Source organism: Ornithodoros turicata, chromosome 1, assembly GCF_037126465.1.
Source record: "Ornithodoros turicata isolate Travis chromosome 1, ASM3712646v1, whole genome shotgun sequence".
In the NCBI taxonomy this organism is placed as follows: domain Eukaryota; kingdom Metazoa; phylum Arthropoda; class Arachnida; order Ixodida; family Argasidae; genus Ornithodoros; species Ornithodoros turicata.
Window position 1 is genome coordinate 148,933,316 of NC_088201.1, and position 26,242 is coordinate 148,959,557.

Consider the following 26,242-nt stretch of genomic DNA (forward strand, 5'->3'; position numbering starts at 1 on the left):
AACAGAAAATCCTTCTGGATCACAGGAAGGCCAGAGAAAAGCTCCGGGCTCGGAGTCTCCGCACTGATCGCTTCGGCGTCCATTTTGAAGATGGATCTCTTATGCCACCCTCACTATCTCACTAACGCAGAACTTCTGGACCAGGCGTCGAATTAACATGAGCCTGATCTGCGCGTCACACAAGCGGAAAACCGCTATAAATAGGCTAGAGCCCGGCCCTGATTGCGCGAGTTGAGGGGGAATGTCAATCCGGTTTTCAGTTCCCCGTTTGGCAAGCTTCGCTGCCGCGCGCAGTCGAAATATTTCGCAAACAGAACTTCGCCGCATAGCACGCTGTGCGCTAACCATTGCTACGAATGATAGGGTTATCGCCCCTGATTCGAGGAGAGAGGAGGGCATACGCCCTTATGTGGCAATTTGGATATATGATAATTGCCACAAAAACGCGTACGCCCTCCTCTCTCCTCGTATCAGGAGCGATAACCCTTTCATTCGTGGCGATGGTTGGCGCACAGCGTGCTAGGCAGTGACGTTATGTTTTTAGAGTGTGGCTTGGAGGCATATTATGCCTTTGTGATAGATGCCAACGAAATATTTGTCCAAGTTCTGGTCAGAGTCCCTCTAAGATGGGTATCAGCGTGCACGTTACGTTAGCATGATAAACCAGCTAATTGTCTCCACTGGATCAAGTTGAGCTTTTTCAAGGCAAAATATAATTTTGAATGCAATAGCGTTATCGAAACTTCCCCTTGGTCTGAGCTGAAAGCTCAGCTCGGATGATAGATGGCGACGCGGGTACCGTGAGTGCAAAATCGTTCATGGCACTGTATTGACCTCTCGCTGTTTACAAGCAAGTGACGTTAGATGGTACAACAGCGACGCCAACTTGGTAGACTGGAAGTACAGTAGCGAGAAAATTAATAAGTCTCAAGAAAGTCACGTTCCAATGTAGATTTTCATATTGCATGATTTTTGTGTAATTCCTTACCTCAATGGCCTGGGGGCATCAGCTGTATGGCTTTCAATTCTACTGGTAGATCTACTTTTCGGCACCTCTTTCTAAAGATGGCTACCGGGCTCTTCTATCATCAGGAGCCTGAAAGGCACGAGTTTCTCTCGGAGTGCACTTATAGTGTCTCTATAGAAAGCAAGCTGGAACTAAACCGGAATAACAAACACATTCCGCACAGGATTACGACGTTGACTTTCGAGACGATACAACCCTTAGCTGAAGGCTCCTTTCCTTTGCGGGTGGACTGGGACAAGGGAACTGCCGCTGCAAATGAAGGCATCGAAGCAACTAAACACGTGACCTCATCTATGTGTACTATTAATACTAAGAATCCTCCCTTGATCACGTCAGTGTGACGTTTCTTCGGGCGAGGTATATTCAAGGTGACCCCTCCTTGCGTATACTCTGTATGGAGATGGTCGCTTGAGAACTCGCTGGAGGCTGCCTGCCGACGTCCAACACAGTTTCACGTCTTGGGACGGCGGAGGGGTGGCTAATGAAGCATGGCACCGGGACGTGTTTGCTAGATTAGACTATCACGAGACACTGTGGGAATTGGAATGGTATGTTGTTTTACACGTGCCAAACACGGGAGAGCGACGTCTTACGTATTTCAGCGCTCATAAACCGTTGGTATGCATACGCTAAACTCGTGTACACAACAAAGAAGGGAAGAACGAGATCGACTTGAATAAAAGAGTTGTCCGCTAATTCTGATCGGTGTATCTCATTTCTTCACGCACAACCTCACGCATAACTAATTGCAGTTCTGTTTCTACATTTGACTCTTGTCTGCAAACCATTACACGTAATTTAAGATTACCCACTATTGCTATCGCTTTACACCTAGTTGTATCAGCAGGAAGAGCGGTAATTGTTTTCCTCCGTATCGACACTTATAAAAGGGCACTGAAATGCAAAAAAAAAAAACGAAACTTGTTCCCAAATAAAAGTCTGTGTTTCAGTTAATACAATGCGAGCAAAATCAGTTAACGCCGCTCTACCGTTTAGAAGAAAAACGTATTGGGAACAGAGCCGTCTTTTGCGGCAACGAATGGGGTCCTCAGGAAGCAAAGATTGGCGGTATCCAATCAGAGAGCAGGAGAAGCGTGCGCATGCCCATCGTGTGCGTGTGGTTGCGCGGTGTTTTGTACATGCGCTGCATGATGCGCACTCTGCATTTTTCGATACCGATTTACTGAATTGTAGCTCTCAACTGTAATCACGAATGTTCTAGTGACAACAAGCTTCTTCACGTCATTCGGACAGCGACGTCAGCGTGCTTCGTAAGTCGCACTATGCGTTTCGCAGGAACTGGGCCATGGCGTGTCACGCGCGTGCTCGCGCAGCATGGACTACAAGGAGCCGATGTATACCGATGCACCAGCTGAAACGACGTTCCCTCCATAGCATGAAAGAGTCGTTCTTTCGATTTTTTGGCTTAAGATGGGTACCATAGCACCGCGCAGTCGCCACAGTACACGCAATCCATACCGTACTTGGAGTTCATGTCGGAAACACAAGCCACCGACTCAGAACGTCGCTGAACTTCACGTGAACGGCACTGAGATCCGACTATGGGGAAAACGAGTCAGAAATACTCGAAATATATTGCTAGGATGTGATTTGCGGTGGTTCTGCATCCTGAGCTCTGTCATTCAAGGCCGCACACGTCGGCAGTAGCAGACGCCAATAATCCTTTTAACTCTCTGGAGTGGTTCTCCCGGTCGCGTTGTACATCGTGCGCTCCGCAGTTCACGTTTGTTGCGGGCTATCCCGAGTTGTGCTGAAAGAGAACCTTTCGGTTTGTGCACACATGTAGGTCATAGCCTATGCTATATAACTACAAAACATGAAGAAAATCAGAGGTGGGGTTTTTGAGAAACGAGAGTCTAAGAAACGCAATTTTCGAGAACCGCCTTGCCGAGAGGGGCAAGGTACAGACATGTAAACTTGACATCAATCTAAAGAGCACGCTTCGATCTACACGACGGTTCCTCATATATATCTATAGTGCGTATAGCAGAAGTACTGCGCAAAGACAAATATGAGCAAAATGTAAATTTTGTTGCAACTTTGGCGATTTTTAATTGAAGATCCAAATAGAGTTGACCCGAGCTGTTTGTGCATGGTGAAAGTCGTTGTACCTGCCATATTGTGCAAAAAAAATCTACAGTTTGGGACCCTCCCATGGCGAAGAATAAAATGTCAAAGTCGCTCCGTCAGAAAGCTCTGTCGCCGAGTCAATTTGTTTGGGATTTTCTTTTTTTTTCTGGCGGACCACAACACAAAGAGCCAAAATATTTATTGCTCCTGTGTGTGGTCAGAGACGTTCTACAAGCACGATATGGGATTGCGCTGAAGGCAGCTCATAGTAAAAGTCGTCGTCACGCGGTCAACTGCTAGCGCCAACAATGGCGAAGAGCTGAATACGCAGAGTTGAAAGGTACACTTTCCTCATAGGACACCAAAAGAGATGTGCACAGAAATGATTGGCACCGCACGAAACAGCGGGTCCGCGTACGGCGGTCGTATTGCGGAAAGGAGGTGATTCATGCCGCAGGCTATACCTTTATTTGCTTTGCGTACAGTCTTTCGAAGGCATTACACTCTTGTGCGATACGAGCCAAAATAAGGAGCACAACATGCCAACAAGTTGGAAACCACCTACTACAACAACACAACCGCTATTCCATCTGGCACATTTGTCATGCACATCTAAGCATTTTTGACAGTTTTCAATATTTTAAACACTTCCACATCCTTTATAGTCAAAGTGCTGGATAGGTTTGCTTGTGACCCTGACACAGAGCCAAAACGTGAGCCAGCTCAGGTACATGAACACACTTGTGCAGTACGAGCCAAAATAAGGAGCACGACATGCAAACAAGTAGCAAACCACCTGCCAAAAGAACAGAAACCGCTGTTCCATCTCGCACATTTCTCGTGCACATCTAGGTATTTTTGCTATTTTTGATTTATTTTAAAGACTATCACATCCTTTATAGTCAGCGTGCTGGACAGGATGGCTTGCAGACCCTGACACGGAGCCAGTGCGCCTGTACGTGCTCATGAACACACTCGTGTGCGACCCAAAAATAAGGAGCACGGCATGTCAATAACTTGCAGACCTCCTGCCACAAGCACACAAAACGCTGCTCGATCTTGCACCTTTGGACATTCTTTATTGTCAACGTGCTGGACAGGCAGCCCCTTTCACCAAGCTAAACTGTGAGGCAGTACGAGTTAATGAACACGCTTACTGGAATATGCATCAGGAAATAGTGCTGGAATGTTCAGATGTTACATGACATAAGATGCTTACAAGGTAGAATCACAACCAATATGCATTCCATTTGATCTGAGTACAAGTAGCTGTCTTGTATTACTATGAAAATGCAGACTGCATACAGCTGACGGAAGATGGCACGAAGCAGTACCGCTGAACGCCTTCCCAAGGTTAACAAGGCATGGGTAGGTGTTCCACTGAAAGAAAGCGGTATGTAAGCTGTATCCACACGTATAATTGAGAAACGATATCACATACCAAAACGTGCAAGTACTGCACAGGACACTGAGGCATTGGAAGCGTAATTATGCGGGTTCTCTTGTGATGTGTACACTACTTCGTAACAAGTGGCCATATATTCACTTGAGAAACCATGCGTTTCTTCCACATATCTACCTTAATTTAAAAAAAAAGACAAGAAAGACAGTGCCTGTGTAGCAGACAAAAATGCCTCAATTAGGAAGGTGCGGCAACACAGTTTGAAGTGTGTGACCAGGGGGAAACGCGTTAGGTTTTGGCAATGCTTGTCAGCGGACTTAGACGTTCCTCGCTTACGCTATTGCAACACGTGTGATGCTGTCTACTGATTTTATTTACATATAACTGAAGTTTTTCATATTAATTCTACAGATACATGACATTTCATACTGACATGTGGAATGGCACTGGAAACGGCCTTTTTGTCATACGAGGGGTGGTGAAGTAACTGAAGATGATGCAGGTCAGCTCAATGTGGATCTTCATGTTTGTACCTTCTCCCAGGTGCAACGACTTTGGATTGAATGACTTTGCCTGAGGCTCTTCCGGAGTGGGTGTTGAGAACTGCTTTCTCAATACAATCACCCAATCTATGTCCTTCAAGTGCCGTTCGTTGATACCACAGCCGCCATTCGATTGGTATCACTCGCAACATTTGACGCCGACAGAATGGAGATAGCCACGGGTGATGCAAAATAAGGTGGAAGACTGCTTAAATGCTCTATAACGAAACGTTCTTGAATGCAAATAAAAAGCTGCGCAGCACATGGAGTACCTCATCTTTTTAGGGGACGTGGCGTTTACATGTGACAAAAAATAAAAAATGAAAAGATGTGTATAGTGCATACAACACAATAAATGTTAACGCCACGGACTATACAGCAGTAACTACGACTGCGCTGCCTTTCTTGTTTCATCCACGTATGTCATTTCGCTCGCAATGGCAATTGGCAGAAAGATAAATCTGTTATCGTTCGTTCCAGAGGCCTTGACGCCGACACAAAGCGCGTGATGAAGGCGGAGAACAGTGGATATTGCTGTAAAGTTTGTACAAGTTAAAAGAAATGTTACATTCATACGGTACGTATTGAAAACCTTGCACATTCACAGCATCTTCGACTGGCAGCTAATATATCCTCGGCTGGTCAAAACGGAGTTCGCTCTCACAACAGCTTCGGCAGCCGTCATCTTTCTTTTTCCAGCTCGAAGCGCTCTGGCTTAGAGCATTGGTACCGCCAGTCGAAGATACCATTAGCGCTTCGTCTTACCGAATGTCGGGTGGCGAATATGCTGTCAATGTGGTCTGTCGTGTCTTCATTTGTGCACGTCCACCGCTCGTCCATTGTGTTGTGGTGAGAAATGGCCAACATTGTCAATCTACCCGTCATATAGAGTCGATCGCAATCGATGGAATCGTTGATGCTGCTATATCTTCTATCCAGAGTTCGTGGTAACTAAGTTTCTTTTTTTGGTGACTTGTAACTTAACTCGGTGCTTTTGCGCCGTGGTAACTTTCAGAGGAACTCGTTCCTTTTTCAGGTAACTTTGCCAAAGTAACTTAAGTTAAGTTCCAAGTTACTTTTAACTCGCTTTTCACTCACATCCACATATTTTATTGCTTTCTCTCCGGTTCCTTCATGTCATTTTTTGCCATTTGCATTTGCCATTGGCATTTTTTGCCATGAAACGTGATATTCAATCAATGACAGTATTTTATTCAGGAAGTAAGAACCGCTGCCATTGAAATGAAGCTGAAGCACTGTGCACCCACAGGGAGTATAAGATGCAAAGCTTTCGAATATAGTCTTCTACCAGCGAAACGTCATCATGACATTGGTAGACAGACTGAAACCGAAAGAAATCGAAAGGAGAGGGCTGGGTTCCACGAACGGGCACTTGTTCTCTGCCTCCCATTGAACGACAAGCAGGACCAAGGGTCGCGTCCCATATCGTAATCCCCTCAAGACCGTGGCTTTCGGGCGCGACCTTGTTCACCTCTAGCTTCGAGCGTAGTTCAATTCTATCAAATTTGTGGCGCTGTCGAACACTATGACATCATTTGTTTACAAACAGGGAGATGTCTATTCTTGGACATAAACGAAAACGATCTAATCGTGTTGCACTCCTCCGCAGGCAATTCAAGGTCTAGCTCAACTGCTCATGCGCGCTGCACCTGCGTAATGCTATTTTGTGTCCGAAGTAACTTGGAAGTAACTCGTTCTTTTCTTTAAGTAACTCAGTAACTGTGAGTTACGTTTCAGGCTGAAGAACTTAGTTATTAACTTAGTTACATTTTTCACACGGTAACTTGTAACGAGTTCTTTTTGACGGGTAACTTCTCAATCTATGCTTCTATCATATTTGACAACGTCGCGCGTGATTAATCCTCCCGAAATTGCGTAATTGCCATGACAACGAAGGCAAGCGAAGGTGGTGGTGGTGTCTCTGAAAGAGCTCGTCGTTGTCGGACTCACAGAGGTAGGCAACGTCACGACGAACGCACTGGGAGAATGTGCGTCCTGGGCTGACTTCTAAGGGAACTCTGAGGACATATATTTGACAGCGTCCGATGAGGCAAGCGAAAACAAGTGTTTTCCTCTCTGCTCAGCCAATGGTCAACTTACTAGCGTAACGACGTCATGTATGACGTGCCATGCGAGAGAAATGGAACTTCCATCGTCTGCTCTAGCGGTATATTTGTACTAATGTCCCGAAAACCATTTCGTTATTCCTAAGTAAACATTCACGCTTGTGTGTCTGTAGTGCTCATGAATATAGCTTCGGATAAGTTTGAGAATTTCCCGATGTGTACGAGACCGTTGCTTTCGAAGATGTGTACCTTTATGGCAACGTTGTTTTTGTTGCTCCTCAAGCGGGATGGCGTCTTCTGCGTTTAATTTTTTGAACTTCGTTTTCTTTGTCGGTGTTTAGTACTGTGCACGTGACGTGGTCTCGCGTATATCATACGACATTCTTAAAGGGGGATTTCGGAACAAAATGGATTTCAAGCTCGCTGTATTCCCACAGTCATTTACACGAACTGAACACAGTTGTGAAATATCTCACTTGAAAACGAAGGTCGAATGATAAAAGCGACTTTCGAAATTTGAAAAAATGTGGCTCCCATCGAACGCCCGAAGGAAGTACTTCATTTCTCTTCTCGGTAAACGTCGCCGTGCATTAGCCATACTATTCCTACGCTGTTTTCTGACTCCCAGGGAAGCAGATGACCATTTTTTCTTTCCATCTGTGTCTGAGTGATCCGATCCTCAATCTTCGTTCATTGTTTTGTTCCGGGAATGCAACGCAGGGGCTACGGCCGGCGTGGTATACTGCTTGTCCGCTCCATGCAGGGCGGCTTAACGCGTTGGCCATCTGAAGGGAAAGTTCTCGAGACTCCTCTCCACATTCCTGTTTCGGTTTGATTGCTCGCTTATTTTAGGCATAATTCGTCACACGAGACAGAAACAAAGTTGATGGCAGGTATACTGTGGATGGTATGCACCAAGTAAGATGTGCAGCAATTTTTTCACCAATCGTTCCGAAGTATCCCTTTAATACATTCTGTCTGAGCCTTACCCAGGTGTTCCGACTGTCTCAGGATATATACAGGAGCATCAAAGAATACCTACACGCCAAAATGAGTAAGCGGCCAAAGAGCATTGTTTGTCGTAGATGACCCATGCTGGTTAGAAACAGAATCTTCGGACTCCAGGAATGCTTTTCCGAGTCACCACCCAGGCAGCACATAATGTTGGACCGATGTCGGGCGGAAACTGGGGATGTCAGCCCAATATCGCCCCAACACTGCCAACCTATGGCCGACACATTTGGGAAGATTGGCAATGTCGGTGCGACATCGGTTCACAATATTTTAGAAAAACCCATCTTTTCGCAGAAATTTCCATGTCAAAGGCTTCACATAGCGATGTGTAATTGCACAGATTACCAAAAAGTCGCATACTGTAGAGTTATTTCATTTATAAGCATGTTGGCTGAAAGTCGGTACAAACCTGGCACTATGTGCTGACATATCTCCGACATTGCCAGCATGTGACCGGTATGGTTCAGGAAGTTGGCAGTGTCGGTTCACCATCGGCTCAAATCACTTTATAAAAACTCATCTCTTTCTACACGATTCCTTCTCAGAGGGTGCACATTATGTTGTGTGACTGGATAAATCAACAAAAAATCATCTGTCACAGAATTACATAATATAATAAGAATGTTGGCTCAGTGTCGGGAGGAAGTTGGCGGTAAGCTGTGACATATCCCCGACATTGCCAACATATGACCGATGGTTTAGGAAGTTGGCAGTGTCGGTTCAACATTGGCTCAAATAACGCCACAAGAACCCATCTCTTTCCGCACAATTCCTTCCCAGAGAATCCACATTATGTTGTGTGACTGGAGAAATCAACAAAAAATCCTCTATCACAAAATTACATATTATAACAGGAATGTTGGCTCAGTGTCGGGAGGAAGTTGGCGGTATGCTGTGACATATCCCCGACATTGCCACCATGTGACCGATGGTTCAGGAAGTTGGCAGTGTTGGTTCAACATTCGCTCAAATAACGTCAGAAGAACCCATCTCTTTCCGCACAGTTCCTTCCCAGAGAAACCACATTATGTTGTGTGACTGGAGGAATCAACAAAAGATCCTTTATCACAGAATTACATAATATAATACGAATGTTGGCTCAGTGTCGGGAGGAAGTTGGCGGTATGCTGTGACATATCCCCGACATTGCCACCATGTGACCAATGGTTCAGGAAGTTGGCAGTGTCGGTTCAACATTGGCTCAAATAATGTCACCAGAACACACATCTTTTTCTGCACGATTCCTTCCTAGAGCATTCACATATCTTGTGTGACTGGAGAATTGAACAAAAAGTCATCTATCATAGATTTAGATAGTACTATAGGAACGTTTGCTCAGTCTCGGCAAAAAGTGTGCAGTAAGCTTTGACACATCTCCAACATCACCAGCATATGTGACTATAGTTCAGGAAGTTGGCAGTGTTGGTTCAACACTGGCTCACAATGCAAGCTTGCGCACGTTTGAGGCTTTTAAGGATGGCTCCCACGTTCGCAAATAATTATTACGTGGCCTAACCCGTCATAAGACACAGAGAAAATAGTAATCTGTTCCTTCGGCTAGTACAAGCAGCGATAAAATACATTCTGAAAGGTGGTCGCAGTGTTTCTCAAAAGCCGATGCCATATGTGCAGAATGGGGAACATATTTTTATCTGTTAACCTAAATTAGGCTGCGGAGGCATAGTCCTGTGCGTTCCGGACTGATCAGATGACGCTCACAGAGCTAGCCCACATGCATTTGTAGATTTAAGGGTGGCTCCCACGTTCACAAATAATTATTACGTGGCCTAACCCGTCATAAGACACAGAGAAAATAGTAATCTGTTCCTTCGGCTAGTAGAAGCAGCAATAAAATACATTCTGAAAGGTGGTCGCAGTGTTTCGCAAAAGCAGATGCCATATGTGTAGAATGGGGACTATGACATCATAGTCATAGCTTTATTTTTTTATTTCTGAGATGTACCTGTATGCGTTTATTGCAACAATGTTGCCTGACCCTTAAAAGGGCTTCATGAATGAAGTAGAGAGTCTTGGTGAAGCAAGTATTCTATGATAACTGCATTTGGTGGAGAAGCGGGAAGGCAACATAGTCATTTTTGTAGTTGAGTAGCACGCACTGCTTTTCCTTACTGAGGGCTGACAGTGGCAGCGTTCGTTCAGTGGAACCACGGCAACTGACTCGAAAGGTGTTGAAGAAAGAGGACTTAAGTGGTGTTACAAAGAAGTCTGCCTTGTTCGAAAAGACAGTCACTCGAGCTTGTAATGCACGTACTTCTTGTACACGTGCAAAGTAACCATTGGGAAAGTGGTAGGAAAACCCTGGCTTGACACAGAGGGTCGTGGCATTGTCACTTACAGGTGCTCCACAGTGCTTCAATTCCGATACTCTGCGGCTGATTTGTGACAGGGGATTGCTTGTGGTTCGCAGCATTCGCTTCAGCCTTCCCAGGTATGATTCAAACGGAAATGCACTGAATGAATCAAGTGGCCCGTGCTGCAGACAGTCCCCTGCAAGGTGTACAAGGGAGTGGACATTGTATATGAGCTGTGTTCTTCCATACAGTTCACCCATCTCTTGCACAAAGAACTTCAGGAGGTTTTCAACGTAATGATGCTGTGTTCTGTACAGTGTTGGAGTGGCTAGAATTCTTGCAGCCACATGAAGGATCAGAAAATGATCATACAGCTTGTCAGGCAGTAGTTGCTTGAGTGCCACTGGACCAGCATACAACAGAAAGGAGCGAAATTCAGTGGCTTTCCACCTTTCAAGCTCATTGACTCCTCGTGGCTTTCTTTGAAACGTGGTAGGGAAGTCTCTGCGAAAGGAGATTAGCCTCTCACTCAATGTATGTTGTTGTTCTGCCGTTAGCTTTCCACGACCATATTTTCCACCAGTCCAAAGATGCAGCAACCTTCGCATTACCCCTAAGCACAGGAGATGCATGTAGTCCAGGGGAAATGCACAAATCATGTCAATCTCCAGCTGCAGAAACGGAGACTCTCCCATGTGGTGACCTCCCCAGCTCTGTTCTCGGAAGCTCTTGTCTGTGTGAAGAGGAGCATCCACTTCCGTGAAAAGCATTCTGCCCTCTTGGTGCACACCCTTTTGCATACAACGTTCACATCCATAGTAACCATTGTGACTTTTGATGCGCTTTAGGAAGCTCCGTGCAACAGCATCACAAATTACAGCCTCAAGCTTTACCTGTATGTGCTTTCCCTTGTACTGTAAGCCATCAGTGGTGAGCAGTTTCAACTCTTCAAGAAATGGTGCTAAAAAGGCTTCTAAGTTGGGTGGTTTCCCACTTCCGGAGTAGAGGCTCACCAGGAAAGGTTGTTGGCTCCCAGCGTTTGTCACCATGCACAAAATTGGCCAGAAGCACGTTGCACAACTCTTGTAGAGTGGGAGACCATCAATGTTCGCTTGTAGACTGATCTCACTTGGTACGGCGCACAGCGAAATGGATTCCAAGATGCCAGACTTCAATCCGAAATGAACAAACGCCCCATCTTGCTCCACGGCAGCCATTCTCTGTGTTCCCAAGATAGTTCTAGCGTCAACTGGAATTTCGTGGCCGCATGATCGCAGGAGCCCGGCGATGTCATTAACACAAGCATGCGTTAGGTTGTGCTTCAGTGAGAGTCGGGCTAACTTCAAGACCAGGTCTTCAGAATTTTCTGGCTGAATCAGATCTCCGCAAGGTTCTTCTTCGATCACTGCATCATCGCTAAGCTCTTCCCAAGACAGGTCCGATATTGCATCGTCTGTGAGTGAATGCGAACCAGTACTTTCGTCTCCAGTTGCGAAGGGTTCATCAGCGTCATCTCCCAACTGCGGACACACATACGATGGGTGCACATGCTGTATATCACTGTTTAGAATTTCGGACACAGTGGTTTCGAAATCTCTTCGCAATGCGCGATACCGTGTCCATCTCGACATGGCGTCAGTGTGTCACATACACGAAGTGCAATAATAAGCCACGAAGAGGACACTCCACATATGAGAAGCGAAGACCGGATGTGCAATTAAGCGAATCAAAACGCGCTTATTCCTAGAATTCTTAGATTCCACGGCTTCATGCTGCTATGCACATTCGTCGGCCATAATACAGGAACAGGATGTAGTAATGTTCGTAGTAAACAATGCATTCATAATTTGCAATGCTTTTGCATTTTGATGTTTACATTAGTTTCATACTTAAATAAATATAAGTTTGTGTTACAAAGTTCATGAAGAACCCGAAGAACCCCGCGTGAAATACGAGATCGACGAGATCAGTGTTCTCGTCGAGAGGATCGAGAGTGTATCACCACTTCCGCTTCCTGATCTTCTTTTCCGTTTTTTTCTTTGTGCGGTGCTGTCTTGCGTCCCGCGTGGTTTGAGTTGGCTGGTGCACTGGTGCGTCGTCCCTACAGTTAATTTATCTCTTACATTGCTTTATCTATTCCTTGCTGCACCATTGCAGTTTCTTGATCTGCAGTGTTGTTTTGTCAGTGCTTTTAGAGCATTTGAAATGGCACCCACAGGAGAAGCAACGTCAATGGGCACATACAAAATAAGGTGAGCTAAGGCGTTTTTTATTTTTCTAATTGCGTCTTCGTGCTAGCATATTACATCAGTTATATGGGAGCCATTCCTTGTGACTGGTCTTCCGCCTCGATGCCAATGCACACATCAGGCGCGTAAGGGCATTCGGCTTGCACCTCTGAATATATGCTGCATGTCAGCAAAAAGCTACCAAAAGTATTTGCGACACGTTATGCGGTCTTGAAACGCAAACCCGTCAACCACGTGGACGGCTGTCAGCCATCGTATCTTTAGAAAGTCGTGCAGCTTTCAAGAGATTAGACCCAAACCACGTGCAAAGTAATTTCACTCTAACTTGTTCAAAGAATTGTGAATGTGGTCTCATTTTATATTCTCTTAAATTTATAAAAACATTGGCATGTGGTATTTTGCTCTAACCTTTTCTTTTTCTTCTATACTTTAGCAAACTTTACACAGTTGTAAAGTTCGCAAATGACACAGTCGAACTGGTGCCGTCAAAATGGATTATTGGTGGGAAGCTATGCCTTTGGCCAGCCAAGAAGCAGAATTCAAAGATTGCCGATATGATCAGGGATCGAGCCGAGCCGGAAGACGATTGGGAGCTGCACCCTTGTGTTTGCATGGCGTCATTCAGTAAGTCTACTTTTATTTAGGTGATTCTTAGAGTGCTCTTTGATCTGCAAAAATGGTGGAATCTTCTCTTGTGCTGAGTTCTGATATTTTTATGCAACAGGCAACTACAGAAGAGGAGAAAAGAATGCCAGAGAGGCAGAGTACACCTGTAGCGGCATCGCCATTACCATCCCCGCGCACCAATAACCTAGGCGCGCGGGTAATAAAAACCTTTGCCTCTGCCAGCTCGGGCTCTAGTTCCACTGGCCTGGCTCTCACGGCAACCTGTGTCTAGTCTACCTCTTTCTCCGACATTGGTGACCCGAACGTTCCTTTCTGGAACGACGCTACTTTCCCTTTTCCGTCGGCGATGCATCAAGGCGACCCACCTCCGTCGTCGTCTAGCACAGGTTCCCTACAGCCCAACTCTGACGGACAACAGCACCATGTAGGAGCCATCGCCGTTAAACTTCCAGCCTACTGGGATCGCAATCCAGCTATCTGGTTCGCCCAGGCGGACGCCCAGTTCCATCTGGCCGGTGTGACTGCTCAGACCACTCGTTTCTATCATGTCATCTCCGCCCTGTCTCCCGCGGCCGCCGAGGAAGTACAAGACCTGATAATATCTCCCCCAACGCAGAACGCGTATGACCAACTCAAGTCTGCCCTGCTGAAGCGTACGTCCGCCTCCGACCGTGACCGTCTGAGGCAGCTCTTATCGGCGGAAGAGCTCGGTGACAGGCGGCCTACCCAGCTCTTGCGCCGCATGAAGCAGCTCTTGGGAGATGACGCTCCGCAGGCCGGCGACAAATTCTTGCGTCAGCTGTTCATGCAGCGCTTACCCAATAACGTGCAGATGGTCTTGGCAGCAGCCGCGAATCTTCCCATCGACGAGCTCGCCACCCTAGCGGATGCTGTCATGGAGGTTGCCTCATCTCCTTCTCTTTCCGTTCTCGAGCAACCGGCTACCCAGACTAGAGGGCAAGCGGTTCCCCCAGCCATTCCGCCCATCCCAGAAGCTTGTCCTTCGGTTTCCCAACCCACTCCAGCCACCGAAGCTATACTCCAGCAGGTTAATAGCCTTACGCAATTGGTTGCGACGCTGGTTGCTCGCCCACGATCCCCGAGCCCCCGTCGCCCAAGGTTCCGCAGAGGTTCCCCGTCGCCACGGCGATCGCGATCTCGTTCTGCGAATCAGGATGGCCTCTGTTGGTACCACCATCGCTTCGGTGCCGAAGCCCACCACTGCTTGCTCCCCTGTTCTTGGACGGGAAACCCGCCGGCCCCCCACTAATGGCGGCAAGTGGATTCGGCCTCTGCGACAGCCGCCTCTTTCGTATCGTAGACCGTGTATCGGGCTTAAGGCTCCTGGTCGATACGGGCGCCGAGGTCAGCGTCATCCCTGCCGGTGCGCGCTATTCCCGTTCCCGACAACCTTGCTCCACACTCAAGGCCGCCAACGGTTCCATTATCCCGGTTTATGGCCAGCAGTCGCTCACTCTCAACATTGGGCTCAGAAGAGACTTCCGATGGCTTTTCCTGCTTGCAGACGTCACACAAGCCATCCTCGGATCCGACTTTTTAAATCACTTCAAGTTGCTTGTAGACGTTCACGGGAAGCGTCTGATCGACAGGACTACTTCCTTGTCAGTGCACGGACTACGTCTATCGACTCCACCTTTGCGTGTCTTGGCCTGTGCCGTGCCTGATTCACCAGCTGAATCACCCTTCGCCGCCATACTGAAGGAATTCCCGGCACTCACCCAGCCACCTGACTGGACCAGGCCTGTGCAGCACGACGTGGTCCACCACATTACCACCCGTGGCCCACCGGTCCACTTCCGCCCGCGTCGTCTGGCACCCGAGAAGTTCCGGGTAGCCAAAGCAGAATTCGACCACATGCTTGAGCTCGGAATCGTCCGGCCGTCATCAAGCACCTGGTCGTCGCCATTGCACATGGTGCCCAAAAAGACCGGAGATTGGAGACCGTGCGGCGACTATCGCGCTTTGAATCAAGCCACTATCCCGGACAGATACCCCATACCGCACATCTTGGATTTTGCTGCACAGCTGGAGGGCGCCACAGTATTCTCCAAAATAGATCTTGTCCGTGCGTACCACCAGATCCCGATGGCCGAAGAGGACATACCCAAAACCGCGATCACAACACCTTTCGGATTATTCGAGTTTCTGCGGATGCCCTTCGGGTTGCGGAACGCCGCTCAGACGTTCCAGCGGTTTGTGGACAACATCACCCGTGGCCTCCCCTTCATCTATGCGTATATTGATGATATCCTCGTCGCAAGTCGTTCGCCGGCCGAACACGAGCAACACCTTCGTGCGCTGTTCTCCCGTCTTCACGACTATGGAATCATCATTAACGCAGCGAAGAGCGAGTTCGGCGTTCCGGAACTCGATTTCCTCGGGCACCGTGTCAACAGCCAGGGAATCCTGCCTTTGCGTTCCAGAGTTGCGGCCATCCAGGACTTCCCGCTTCCCACTTCCTTGACCAAGCTGCGCCAGTTCCTTGGGTTAATCAACTTTTTCCGGCGCTTCATTCCGTCGTGCGCGGCCAAGCTTATTCCACTCGAAGCCATGCTTACTTCTAAACGTACTATGTCCCCACCGCCTCTATCATGGACCGAAGAAGCCACTGCCGCATTCAAGGCCATTAAGGAAGAACTTGCGAGCGCATCGCTCCTTTTCCACCCCTGCCATGACGCCGAAACGTCCATTATGGTTGACGCCTCCAGCACAGCCGTCGGCGCAGTGCTTCAACAGCGTATCAGAGGAGCGTGGCGCCCCTTGGCGTTCTTCTCTCGCAAGCTCAAACCGCCAGAGACGAGGTACAGCACCTTTGGACGAGAACTTTTAGCCATCTACCTCACGATAAAGCACTTCCGACCTTTCTTGGAAGGCCGTGCATTTACAGTGCTTACTGACCACAAACCCCTTGTATATGCCTTCTCTGCATCAGGTACCAAATACAGTCCTCGCGAAACCCGTCACCTTTCGCCTGGCGCCTGGCTCTCACGGCAACCTGTGTCTAGTCTACCTCTTTCTCCGACACACCTCTCATCTTGAATCTGAAACCAGCGAGGAAGATATCACAGGTATTCTCACAATTGACATCAGTGATGCAGTAGCTGGGTGTCAATGCTGCTACATATGAAATACTTGCATTCTATAGCTGAGGTTGACCTGCCAGCTAAACGAAGAATGCAGCTTCCGTCACCACGTAAGTTGTGTAATATATACTTTAAGGACACTTTTTGCTCCTTTTAGAATGTTTCTTCATGAATTTATTATTTCATTTGTTTAGCACATAAGATCGACAACACAGTCTGCAGTTCGGGTAAGTATACCCGGTCTTTTGCTACAAGGTGCTACTGTGCAGTTTAAGTTATGTTTAGATGAGATTCATAAAGACTCAGTGCTTCCACCAAGGTGAAAGATAGTGCAGTGGTGGAAGTGCAATTATGTATTGGGGAACTGCATTTTTAGCATTCCAAATCACTTACAATCTTCCTGTTATCAGGACGCGCATCACACTCGCCGCCACCGCTAGGAAGTATGTGCATCACTGAAGCTACACAATCTCCTGGACCTTGTAAGTTGCTTAAGTGTGCCATTGTGATATTATAAGTTTGCTTTCAGTGCCCATCAATCTTGTGTGTTATGAATATGCTGCTTTCAATGATTGAATTCTGTAATCAGGCTTCTCACCCGAAGCAAGTGACGCTGTAAGCCGCAGCAGTCAGGCTGGAAGAGATGATCCTGACGGAAACCTGAGTGGTTCGTAATCCGTACCATCATTGAACTTGTGTATGCTATAAGGGGTTTTAACTGTTTCGGCTTGTAGCACACTCACTAAAGCGTTGGCTTTTTACTCCACAGCCATTCATCTGTCAATTGTGAATCTTGTAACTCTCTACCTATGCAAGCCACTTTTGTAACTTTTTTTTTACACATCATGGTTGTTCGTGCATGTTAATATGTGAATATTTTGCCAGTTATTACCTTAGGTCTTTACACATGAGTGAACATGTGCTTTTTTTTTTTAGCGTATCAGAAGAAGCTACTGAAGCTGGTGCTGGACATTAAAGCAGCGCTCAGAGACTTGTCACAAAGGGTTGCAGCACTCGAAGGAACAGCAGCACCAGTCTACTCCTGCGATGTCCTGGAGCAGATTCTGCAGGAGCCGCTTAGCAGTCTTAGGGACTGGGAAATTTTAGAGGAAAAGCTACAGGACAATGCCACAAGGCAGAACCTTGTAAGTGTGCCCAGACTGTTTGGGATTGGGAAACTTGACTTAACATTTTGAAAATGTGCCAACAGTTACAAAAGAGCTTTCCGAGCAATCAGCTATTTCAACAAACACACTGCTTTGTTTGCTTTGATGCATTGTTTTACTATACATAATCTTATTGCTGGGAAGCTCATTTTTAGAAGGCGCATTACCTAATTTTATGTTGGTTTATCAACTTGCTGTGTAACTCGTATATCAATCCATTTGCGTGATTAATGCCCCGGTTAGATCTGTGAAAACTTAGTCGTGTCCATTTTTATTTCTGTAAGGTGGATCGCCTAGCTGTCCTTGGGGGCAGTTCCCTGAACGACGTTGTAAGAATCATTATGGAGACCTGCACAAGGAAGTCTGTGCAGCAACAACTGACTGTTGAAGGCCGCAATGGCAAAAGACCATTTAAAGGAACAAGGCTGTTTTCTTGCGTGTTGGGTAAGCAATATTTTGGCTAAATGTCTGCATTGCTGAGTTTTCGTTCTATCCCTCATGGATCAGGGCATTTAGTCGGAGACGCTTTTTAGAATAGTTTACAGCGTTCCAACTTTGTTGTGTAATGCATTGTGTTCACTCGGGGCTCGTTGTCCTTTCTTGAAGCTGGCGTAGCTCTCAAAGTTGCGAGTCAAGTGAAATGTCCTTTTTTTAAAAAAAAGTATGGACACAGGGTAGTACACACACTATGCCTTTACAGCATTTTCATAACACAGCTATGTGAGCAGCACAGATGTTTTTGCAGTTGAGTTCTACAGCCAGGCAGGCATCCTCTGGAAGAGCTTATGTCACAACCAGCAAAAGCAAGATAGCAGAATTAGAGACTATCCTCGTTGTATACAATTTCATGTTTAAAAATCTTGAAAGGCACGTGCGGTAAAATACCCATTCCAGAATTTTTATATGCAAATGAGCCGAAGCCAAAAAAGAGCACGTCGCCCTAACTGACGGAGGCTTATCTGGCCAGCTGAGCAGCACCTACTCAATCACATCCACCACTCCAAATCACGTGGCCGTCTGACATGAAATAAGCATCGTACTCCCCCAGTTCGCGGTCGCCTCATTTGCATATCAAAGTTCAGATATATATATATATATATATTTTAGTCCATGTGCATGTTTCAGGATGTGTTAAAAGTGAAATGGCCCAGCTGGGATAGTCTCTCAGTCTGACATCTCTGTTTCACCCGATTTCCCCTAATTGAAATGTTAATTTTTGGTGATTCGTCATCTTACAGTTGCACACTTTCTTGAAGAGTATATCTGTCTGGCTGTGGGGACATAGTGCATGCTCTGTAGCAGTGCTATGGGCACAGCCGCTCTACTGTGACAACTAAAGGGCAAGACGATCTGCTTTTAATCACACATTGCCTTGCTACCATGGTTGACCTTCTTTTCGCGTAATGTTTCGGCATGATTACTTGTGTGCCTCTTTCGAGGTTTTTCAAAACCTGAATGGGTATTGAGAACATTTGTGTTTAGTTTTTTTTAGTTCTTGTCGAAGCTGCATATATGCAGCTTCGACGTTCACTCTTGAGTGAACTTGAGTTCACTCAATTGAGTGAGAGCGATTCTAAACATGCATCACGTTTTACTTATGGTATGGCCTGCATATTAATTGCCTGTTATACCTTTTTTTCAGCTGCAGTTCACAAACGCATGGGTGTTTTGAAGGTGGGGGTTACCGACAAAGAAATCTGCGCAAGGATAAGTCGATACCTGGCTTCTGCGGGTGACCGCGAGGGCGGCAGAAAGGAACGCACAAAGAAGTAGAATAAATTATTTTCATTGTTTTAATATATGTCTACCGTGTATTTTTTGTGATGCGCACATGCAATACACATGCTAACTGAAAACCACAAAATGGAGCTGACCTTTTACCAGCCACCGTGTGCAACAGGTGATGTCCGCTATGGAACAGAGCGATATCAGCCACTAAGTGGCAGATGATACTGGCTACTGTGCGGGAAGCTATACCGGTCATACATTGGCAAGCGATATCGGACACAATTTGGCAAGCAATGTCAGACCCAGATTGGCAAGCGACGTCGGACCCACTTTGGCAAGCGATGTCGGACACACGTTGGCAAGCGACATCGGCCCAACTAAGGTGGACGTTGCCAAGCGTATATTGGGCCGATGCATGGGTTATCGGCAGAGGCATGTTGACCCGATGTTGGCCCGGATTGTCTGTGCTGCTTGGGCATTATGTGTAATGCTTGCAACACGGTTATCTGGAATCGCCTTTCCGTAATTCCGCAGCACATATTTCGAAAATATTGCTCTATTATTGCATTTAAAGAAAACCCATATGCTGCAGGTGTTTATTATTCGAAATATATGGTCTTGCAACACCTGGAGATTTGATGTGGGATGAATCACGTGATGCTGATTTCAGACAAGTGTATCGCGAGCAGTGCGTACGAACGCTGCGGAAGTGTATCAATATGGATGAGTTGTGTAATGCAGCGAATACTGGAACTAATACTTACGTTTTGCAGACTTTTAACGTTGTGTTCGGGAACGCACCCGTCGCTGAGGTTAGGTAAGGCTGCTTGGTTGGTTTGGTTATATTGTTGGGTTGCACTGTTCGGGGTTCTATTTGGATTTGATCTTTTTTTGCGTTTTCTACACATTCGAGGGTGTGTTCACATGTATTGCGCATCCATCGCCGAGGATAGATCATGCTACTTTTTCCGTTTTGCATAATTTGCATGCTGCGTGTGCTGAGCATGCTGCGTCCACGGTGCATGCGTTGTCAAAGTCAGGTTGGGCTATATTTTGCGTTTTGCACATCCTCAAAGCATTGTTCGGGTAGACTGTGCACCCGTTGCCGACGATAGATTATGCTACCGTATGTGTTTTTCACTGTTTGAGGGCTGTGCTCACGTAGACTGTGCATCATTCGTTGAGGTTGCATAAAGTCACTCCTTGTGCCTTGGACGCTTTGTAGGCCATGTTTACAACAGCTCCGCATCCGTGGGAGAGGTTATATCAGGTTATTTTTCGCACTTTTTTGTCTCTGGATAGTATGTTCACAAATGCTGCACCTCTGTTGCCGAGGGAAGGCAATGCACACTTTTATAAAACGTCTTGCAGATTTTTGGAGGTGGTGATAACTAGTGCTAGGAAAAGGATGAGCATCTTTTTCCTAGCACTAGTGCAGCCTGCACGTATGCACTATAAACTACGTAGATATGCATATACTTATGCTCTATAAACAGTGGAAGTATGCCCTGAAATCCAATATGCGATAATGAACCATGCCTCTGACACGGAATTACCTTGCAAAGCCAACAGAAATGTCCGCTTCGCGTTCCTAAGACGTTTTCCGCCGTAGGCTTTGATATTTATGCATGCATGTACACGTAAGTGCGCTTTCAAGTACACATACACGTGCGAGCACGCACCGATAATAATAATGTTAATTGGGTGCGTTTACAGGGTTTAGAGGTTCAAAAGGGTTGCCTAGGTCCAACTTTTTGTACCAGTCTGATCTGACCAATATCGTGGTTTCGAAACCTCGCCATTCGATCCACTGAATACAGGAGTGTAGGGTCGACCGAACTAGATATTTGATTGCTGTAAGCATCGCAATTCAGAGCAATGTGATGTACTGCCCGCAAACCTAACTGAAACAACGTAACGGTTGTACTCATCGCCGTTATCGGTACCCGGAGAGCCTAACCGCTGGATTTTTCCGGAGCCCATCGCATCAATACCCTATTTAAAAAAATCTGCGTGTGATCCAATAGGATCCATATGATATGTGATTCTATGCATTTAAGGCAATTGGGTCCCATTCATGAGACCTTACTAGACCTACTAGACCTTACTAGAACCCATTGGTAGGATCTCACAGGACCCCATACTCATTTACATGCGGGGTCACATTAGTGTGACCCCATTGGTTAGAGTCCTATAAGGTGCTTTCTGCAATGAGGTCACATTTGTACTTCAATATGCCGCACAAATAGAAATTGAACACGAGAGTTTAAAATGCATAACACAGAACAATAATATGAGTAGCAGTGAATGAGCTAAGTGATTTAAACAAAAAGCCCCGTGTTTGACGCCATTTTTTGGCGTACAGGAAATAATCAGGTACAATCGTCATGCTTCCCTTGTTAAGACGACAAGCGTTCCACTGCAGTCTCACAGTCGAACACTTTCAAGTCATTCCTTAGCAATTAAGGTCCACGTCCAGTATTGAACTAGAGTTTGAAACTACAAAAGTAAAGTTGTGCTTCGGCACAGACACTGCATGTGGATAACATGTGCATCTACTAATTAGAAATGGTCACTGTAGAAAAAGGTTGATGTGTGCTTCATCCATCACAAGCTCACTAGAACTATCTGCATTAAGAGACTATCACTTATTGTACTACACTGGAAAAGCGATACATTTACCAACAATATGCTGGTTCTTCCAAAATATACCCTTAATTATAAAACCACAAAATTCTGTACGGTAGACAAACCTAGGGACTGTCTCTGGAATGTTATGTAAAGGGAAGTACCAAAACAACCTGAGTCTGTTGGTTAAACACGTCAAATTGTTGAAGAATACCAACACACGTTCATACTCGTTACATAACATAATCCATCAGACCACAAATAAGCTATCATTGCCAACAATGCTGTACATTGAAATAGGACTTCATGGTTCGCTGCTCAAGCATACAATGCTAGCTTTTGGTGCTGTAAAAACACGAGGTTGTCCATTGCAGATGATTACGAAATGTATGAACAAGCTGAAATAGGAGTATCACAGTTATGCCCACATGTTAAAATAAACAACTAAAAGCTATAGTTCCTAAGCTATAGTTAATAAGGGCACTGTACAAGGTGGATGCTCTAAAAGGTCAGTCACATTTCTGCACGTGACACGATACTTACCTGACACAGAGACTTCTGCTGCCTCAGAGTAAACAATGTATGCCTGAGAAATCTACGGAAAAATTTTAGTTACCAAGCACTGAGTAGCAAAATACAGGGTGAATTTAGCAAAGGTTACACATTTTGATCGCATCGTAAAAATAGAAAATGACGTTTCTTGCGCTTGAAACTTTGAAGGCCTGAAGTCATTTGCCTGAAGTTGTATGCATATATATTTTTTTGTTCAAATGCTATCACTATGTAGAAAAAGAGTTAGAAGCAAAGCAAGCTCTCGCCCCATGCATTTCCTAGGGCCTATACCGCCCGCTAACCGCCATTTCTTTTCTCTCTCTCTGCTTCACATTCACATCACCACGTATAGGTGGCGCTGCCTCGAAACCCTGCATCTGGTCCATCTGGTTGTTGGTGGTTCCATAGGTGTTGGTTCTGCTTCGTCTCCAGATAGCGCCACCTATACGTGGTCATGTGAACGTGAAGCAGACAGGAAAAAATGGTGGTTTGCGGGCGGTATAGTTCACAGGAAATGCACGAGGTGAGAATTTGCCTTGCACCTAACTTTTCTTTCTCTAAAGGGTGACAGCATTTTAAAAAAAAATATGGATAAAACTACAGGCGAAGGACTATCAGTCAGCAAAGTTTGAAGCCCCAGAGATTTCGTTATCTGCTATTTTTAAGACTCGATCGAAATATGTAAATATGTAACTTCTGTAAGTACCCAATGCAAATGGATGGATAAGAACTGTCTCTAGTTGAACAAATACAAACTATGTTACACGAAAGGTTACATACTAAGAAAGCCCAGAAGTCTTTCTGCGACTAATATTGACTCGTAGACCGTGCCGTACGTACGTGACAGCACCTAACATCTGAGTAAGTGACACACTCAAATGAGACTGCACAAAATCGCAGTCATTCAGTCCTATGTAACAAGGTCCTCTTCCTTAGTCAGGCACATGCTGCGTCGCTATGCTTCTTTCTGTGGAGTGCAGAACAAGTGAATGTTTTTAAGTAAGCGAAGCTACCAAAATGAAAACTGCATTTAAAACCAGTCGATCCCAACCAGGGTAGCGCGTAACCCGGGACTTCCACGAAGCTTGACATTTGACATTATGCTCTGCGAGTGACAACGAAGCAAAGCCTCGTGGGTAAAGGACACAAAGTACTGACGAAGTATTGTATTACACAAGTGTAACTAATTGTCAAAATTATAGCATCTTCCTTTCACACACATGATGTGAGAGGGTGAAGGGGCACAGTGCCGCCTCAACCTTGTTAGGCTCTTGCAAGTGTAACTTGATAAAATGGTTTTGCTGTAACTCCTACCCCAATCATTAACTGCTGATCTGATCACGCGCAACCTGTTCTGTGTTTCCTTGTTCCAATTTTCATGCTGTAACGACGAGAACGGCTACTCGCCCTGCGGGAAAGTCCGTGACTAGATGCAGAAATCGTCTCCTTTTATGTACGCTGGTGCAAAGGCATGAACATATGACTTTCAGAAGTGACTTGGGATAATTGCAAATCTCTTACATTTTCTTTCAGTTCTCAGGCAAAATATGCACATTCTAAGAGGCGCAAATGCTAGCTGGTCTTGAACCATTGTATTCCTCAGAGACAAGTTAAAAATCGCAAGACAACGCCACACAAGTCACAAATCTGAAGTCATGGGTCATCGAGCGCACGGTTGCATTACAGCTCCAACCAAAAATACATTACGCGCGCTTCCATCACACTCTCCGTTGTACACTGACCATGTTTCAAAATGAAACATCGATGACGACATACATGGGCAAGGGGTGCTGTGTTGATTTAAAAACCGCATTAAATACTCGCAAAAAGAAAACACTTGCCTTAGCTTCCACGTATCCGATTATACGCCATATTCTCGGAAACCCCACAGTCGGTACATGGACTATATTTTCCATTTGCGGAGATATATGTCTCAGCGTCCAGGCGAACTTATGGGGGTGACTCAACATAAGGTCCTTCTGCAGGTTTCGACTGCCATGACAACAGCGACTTAACCGCAGGACAACGTCATGCGTGACACTGCATGAGAGTGAAGCACAAGTTTTGTAGTCTGCTGTCACAGCACATTTCAAGAAATTCCTAGAAAATTACTTAATTATTCCGAATGAAAAATTATATTACATTATGCCTCCTACGACTTGCACAAAAATGGATATTTAGTTTCCATAAAGTATAGAGCTGTTTTATATGATGGACGGTTCTTGGGTGGTAGATTCGTCAAACAAGTGCTGGCGCAATCATCGATTCCCCTCATAGTAGAGCAAATTAAGTTTTACGTTTCTAACCTGTATTTTTGTGCTGGTAAGAACAGAAACAATGTGCACAATGCTCGCCACTGCTTCCTGCATCTGTTGAATTTTCTGTGTCTTTGCCAGGTCCCTTATCTTGTCCCGCGAACGCCTGCTGATCTTTCTTTTGCAAGTTGGTCTTGCGTGTCTCGCAGTACTTTAAAAAAAATCTGTAGAAAAAAGAAGTATGAAAATGTCAAAATTCTTGTTTTGCACACGTAGCAACTTCAACTTACTATACAAAGCCACAAGCTTTCTCCCATCAATGCAATCCTTTCCCACTGCATCACATTTAGCAAATCTGTTCGAAGGTTGCCCAGTTATGTTTCTGCCCAAGAGACCTGCGACTCAGCAGATGCAAAGTGCCGCATCTCTCACGGCCTTTTTTTCATTTGCATTTGGCAGAACATGGTTGAATTTGTTGCATGGCACCCAAATATTATTTCCCAGGGAGATCTGAAGCAAATACGAAATCCAAGTGCGAGAAGGTGAAGACTGTGTTGGTTGATACATCAAGACATGATGAGGCAATGTGACGGAGAGAGGAACAGAAGGGCGGCAACTCACATATCAGCTTCTCAGCATTTGACTCCGTTAGCACAAAAAAACAGGCTGAATCTCTTTCCAGCAAAATTTGAAGAAATTATTAGCGAAATTGGAGGTGGTAACGATAACGGGAACTCATACCACGGTCCTGCGCTACCGGAAACAGAAACTAAACTGACTGCCTGGTACTGAATTCATGTAATGGCCATTCCTGTTGTACCACGATATGCGCAACTTTTCAAATATTGGATCTCAAGGGTTCATCCTTCGCATACCTACTCATCTCAGTCTTCGTAACTGCATGACATTAACAGATGAGATCTACACAACAAAGACTGCACTCCCTCTGCTCCACCATAGCACGAGGACGACAGTGCCGATTTGTATTATTATTTTTTTTAGTTCTCCGTGGCTATGGCAATATAGTTTAGTACTCAGAGCGTCCCCCTACGAATGCCAACGAGTCCCGGAAGCATACAGAAGTCCAGTCCAAGCCTAGCTTCTGGAACCAAGCGGAATGCGCTAGTGCACGAGTTCCAACCTGGAACTTCGTCCACTTCTCGCACATGCACGCCCTTTTATTGACAGCGGTGGCGCTACGAGCCAACATCACTACATTCCTTCAACCGTTATAATAGTAATAAACCCTTGCAAACGTGACCCCCAAACCCCCCTTTGCGAGCAAAACACTATCACACACGTAAGTTCATGAGTAACAAGTTCCAAGTCCACAACTTCACGGCTGGTACCGCCCCACGGGCCGCCGCACTCGAGTGGACCTCCTAAGGGCCGGTGTAGCAGATCCAGCCGTGCTGGGTGTGTCAGACGCCGCTGACGCCGGGTCCTGTCTACTGGAGC

General features: G+C 45.9%; 2 protein-coding genes across 2 annotated transcripts in view; both read right to left on the minus strand.

The window, feature by feature from the left end:
* The window catches only part of LOC135370886 (uncharacterized), a 239,408-nt gene that overhangs the window by 172,957 nt on the left and 40,209 nt on the right, over nt 1–26,242 (minus strand). The gene's annotated exons all lie outside the window — the stretch shown is intronic.
* Nucleotides 10,211–11,150, minus strand: LOC135379135 (uncharacterized). Its single transcript, XM_064612386.1, has one exon. The coding sequence runs from the start codon at nt 11,132–11,134 to the stop codon at nt 10,211–10,213; it is 924 nt and encodes a 307-aa protein (XP_064468456.1). The 5' UTR covers nt 11,135–11,150.

What these genes read in the sequence shown, in the direction of transcription:
- LOC135379135 (XM_064612386.1), bottom strand. Translation starts at nt 11,134, where the DNA reads ATGATTTGTGCATTTCCCCTGGACTACATGCATCTCCTGTGCTTAGGG.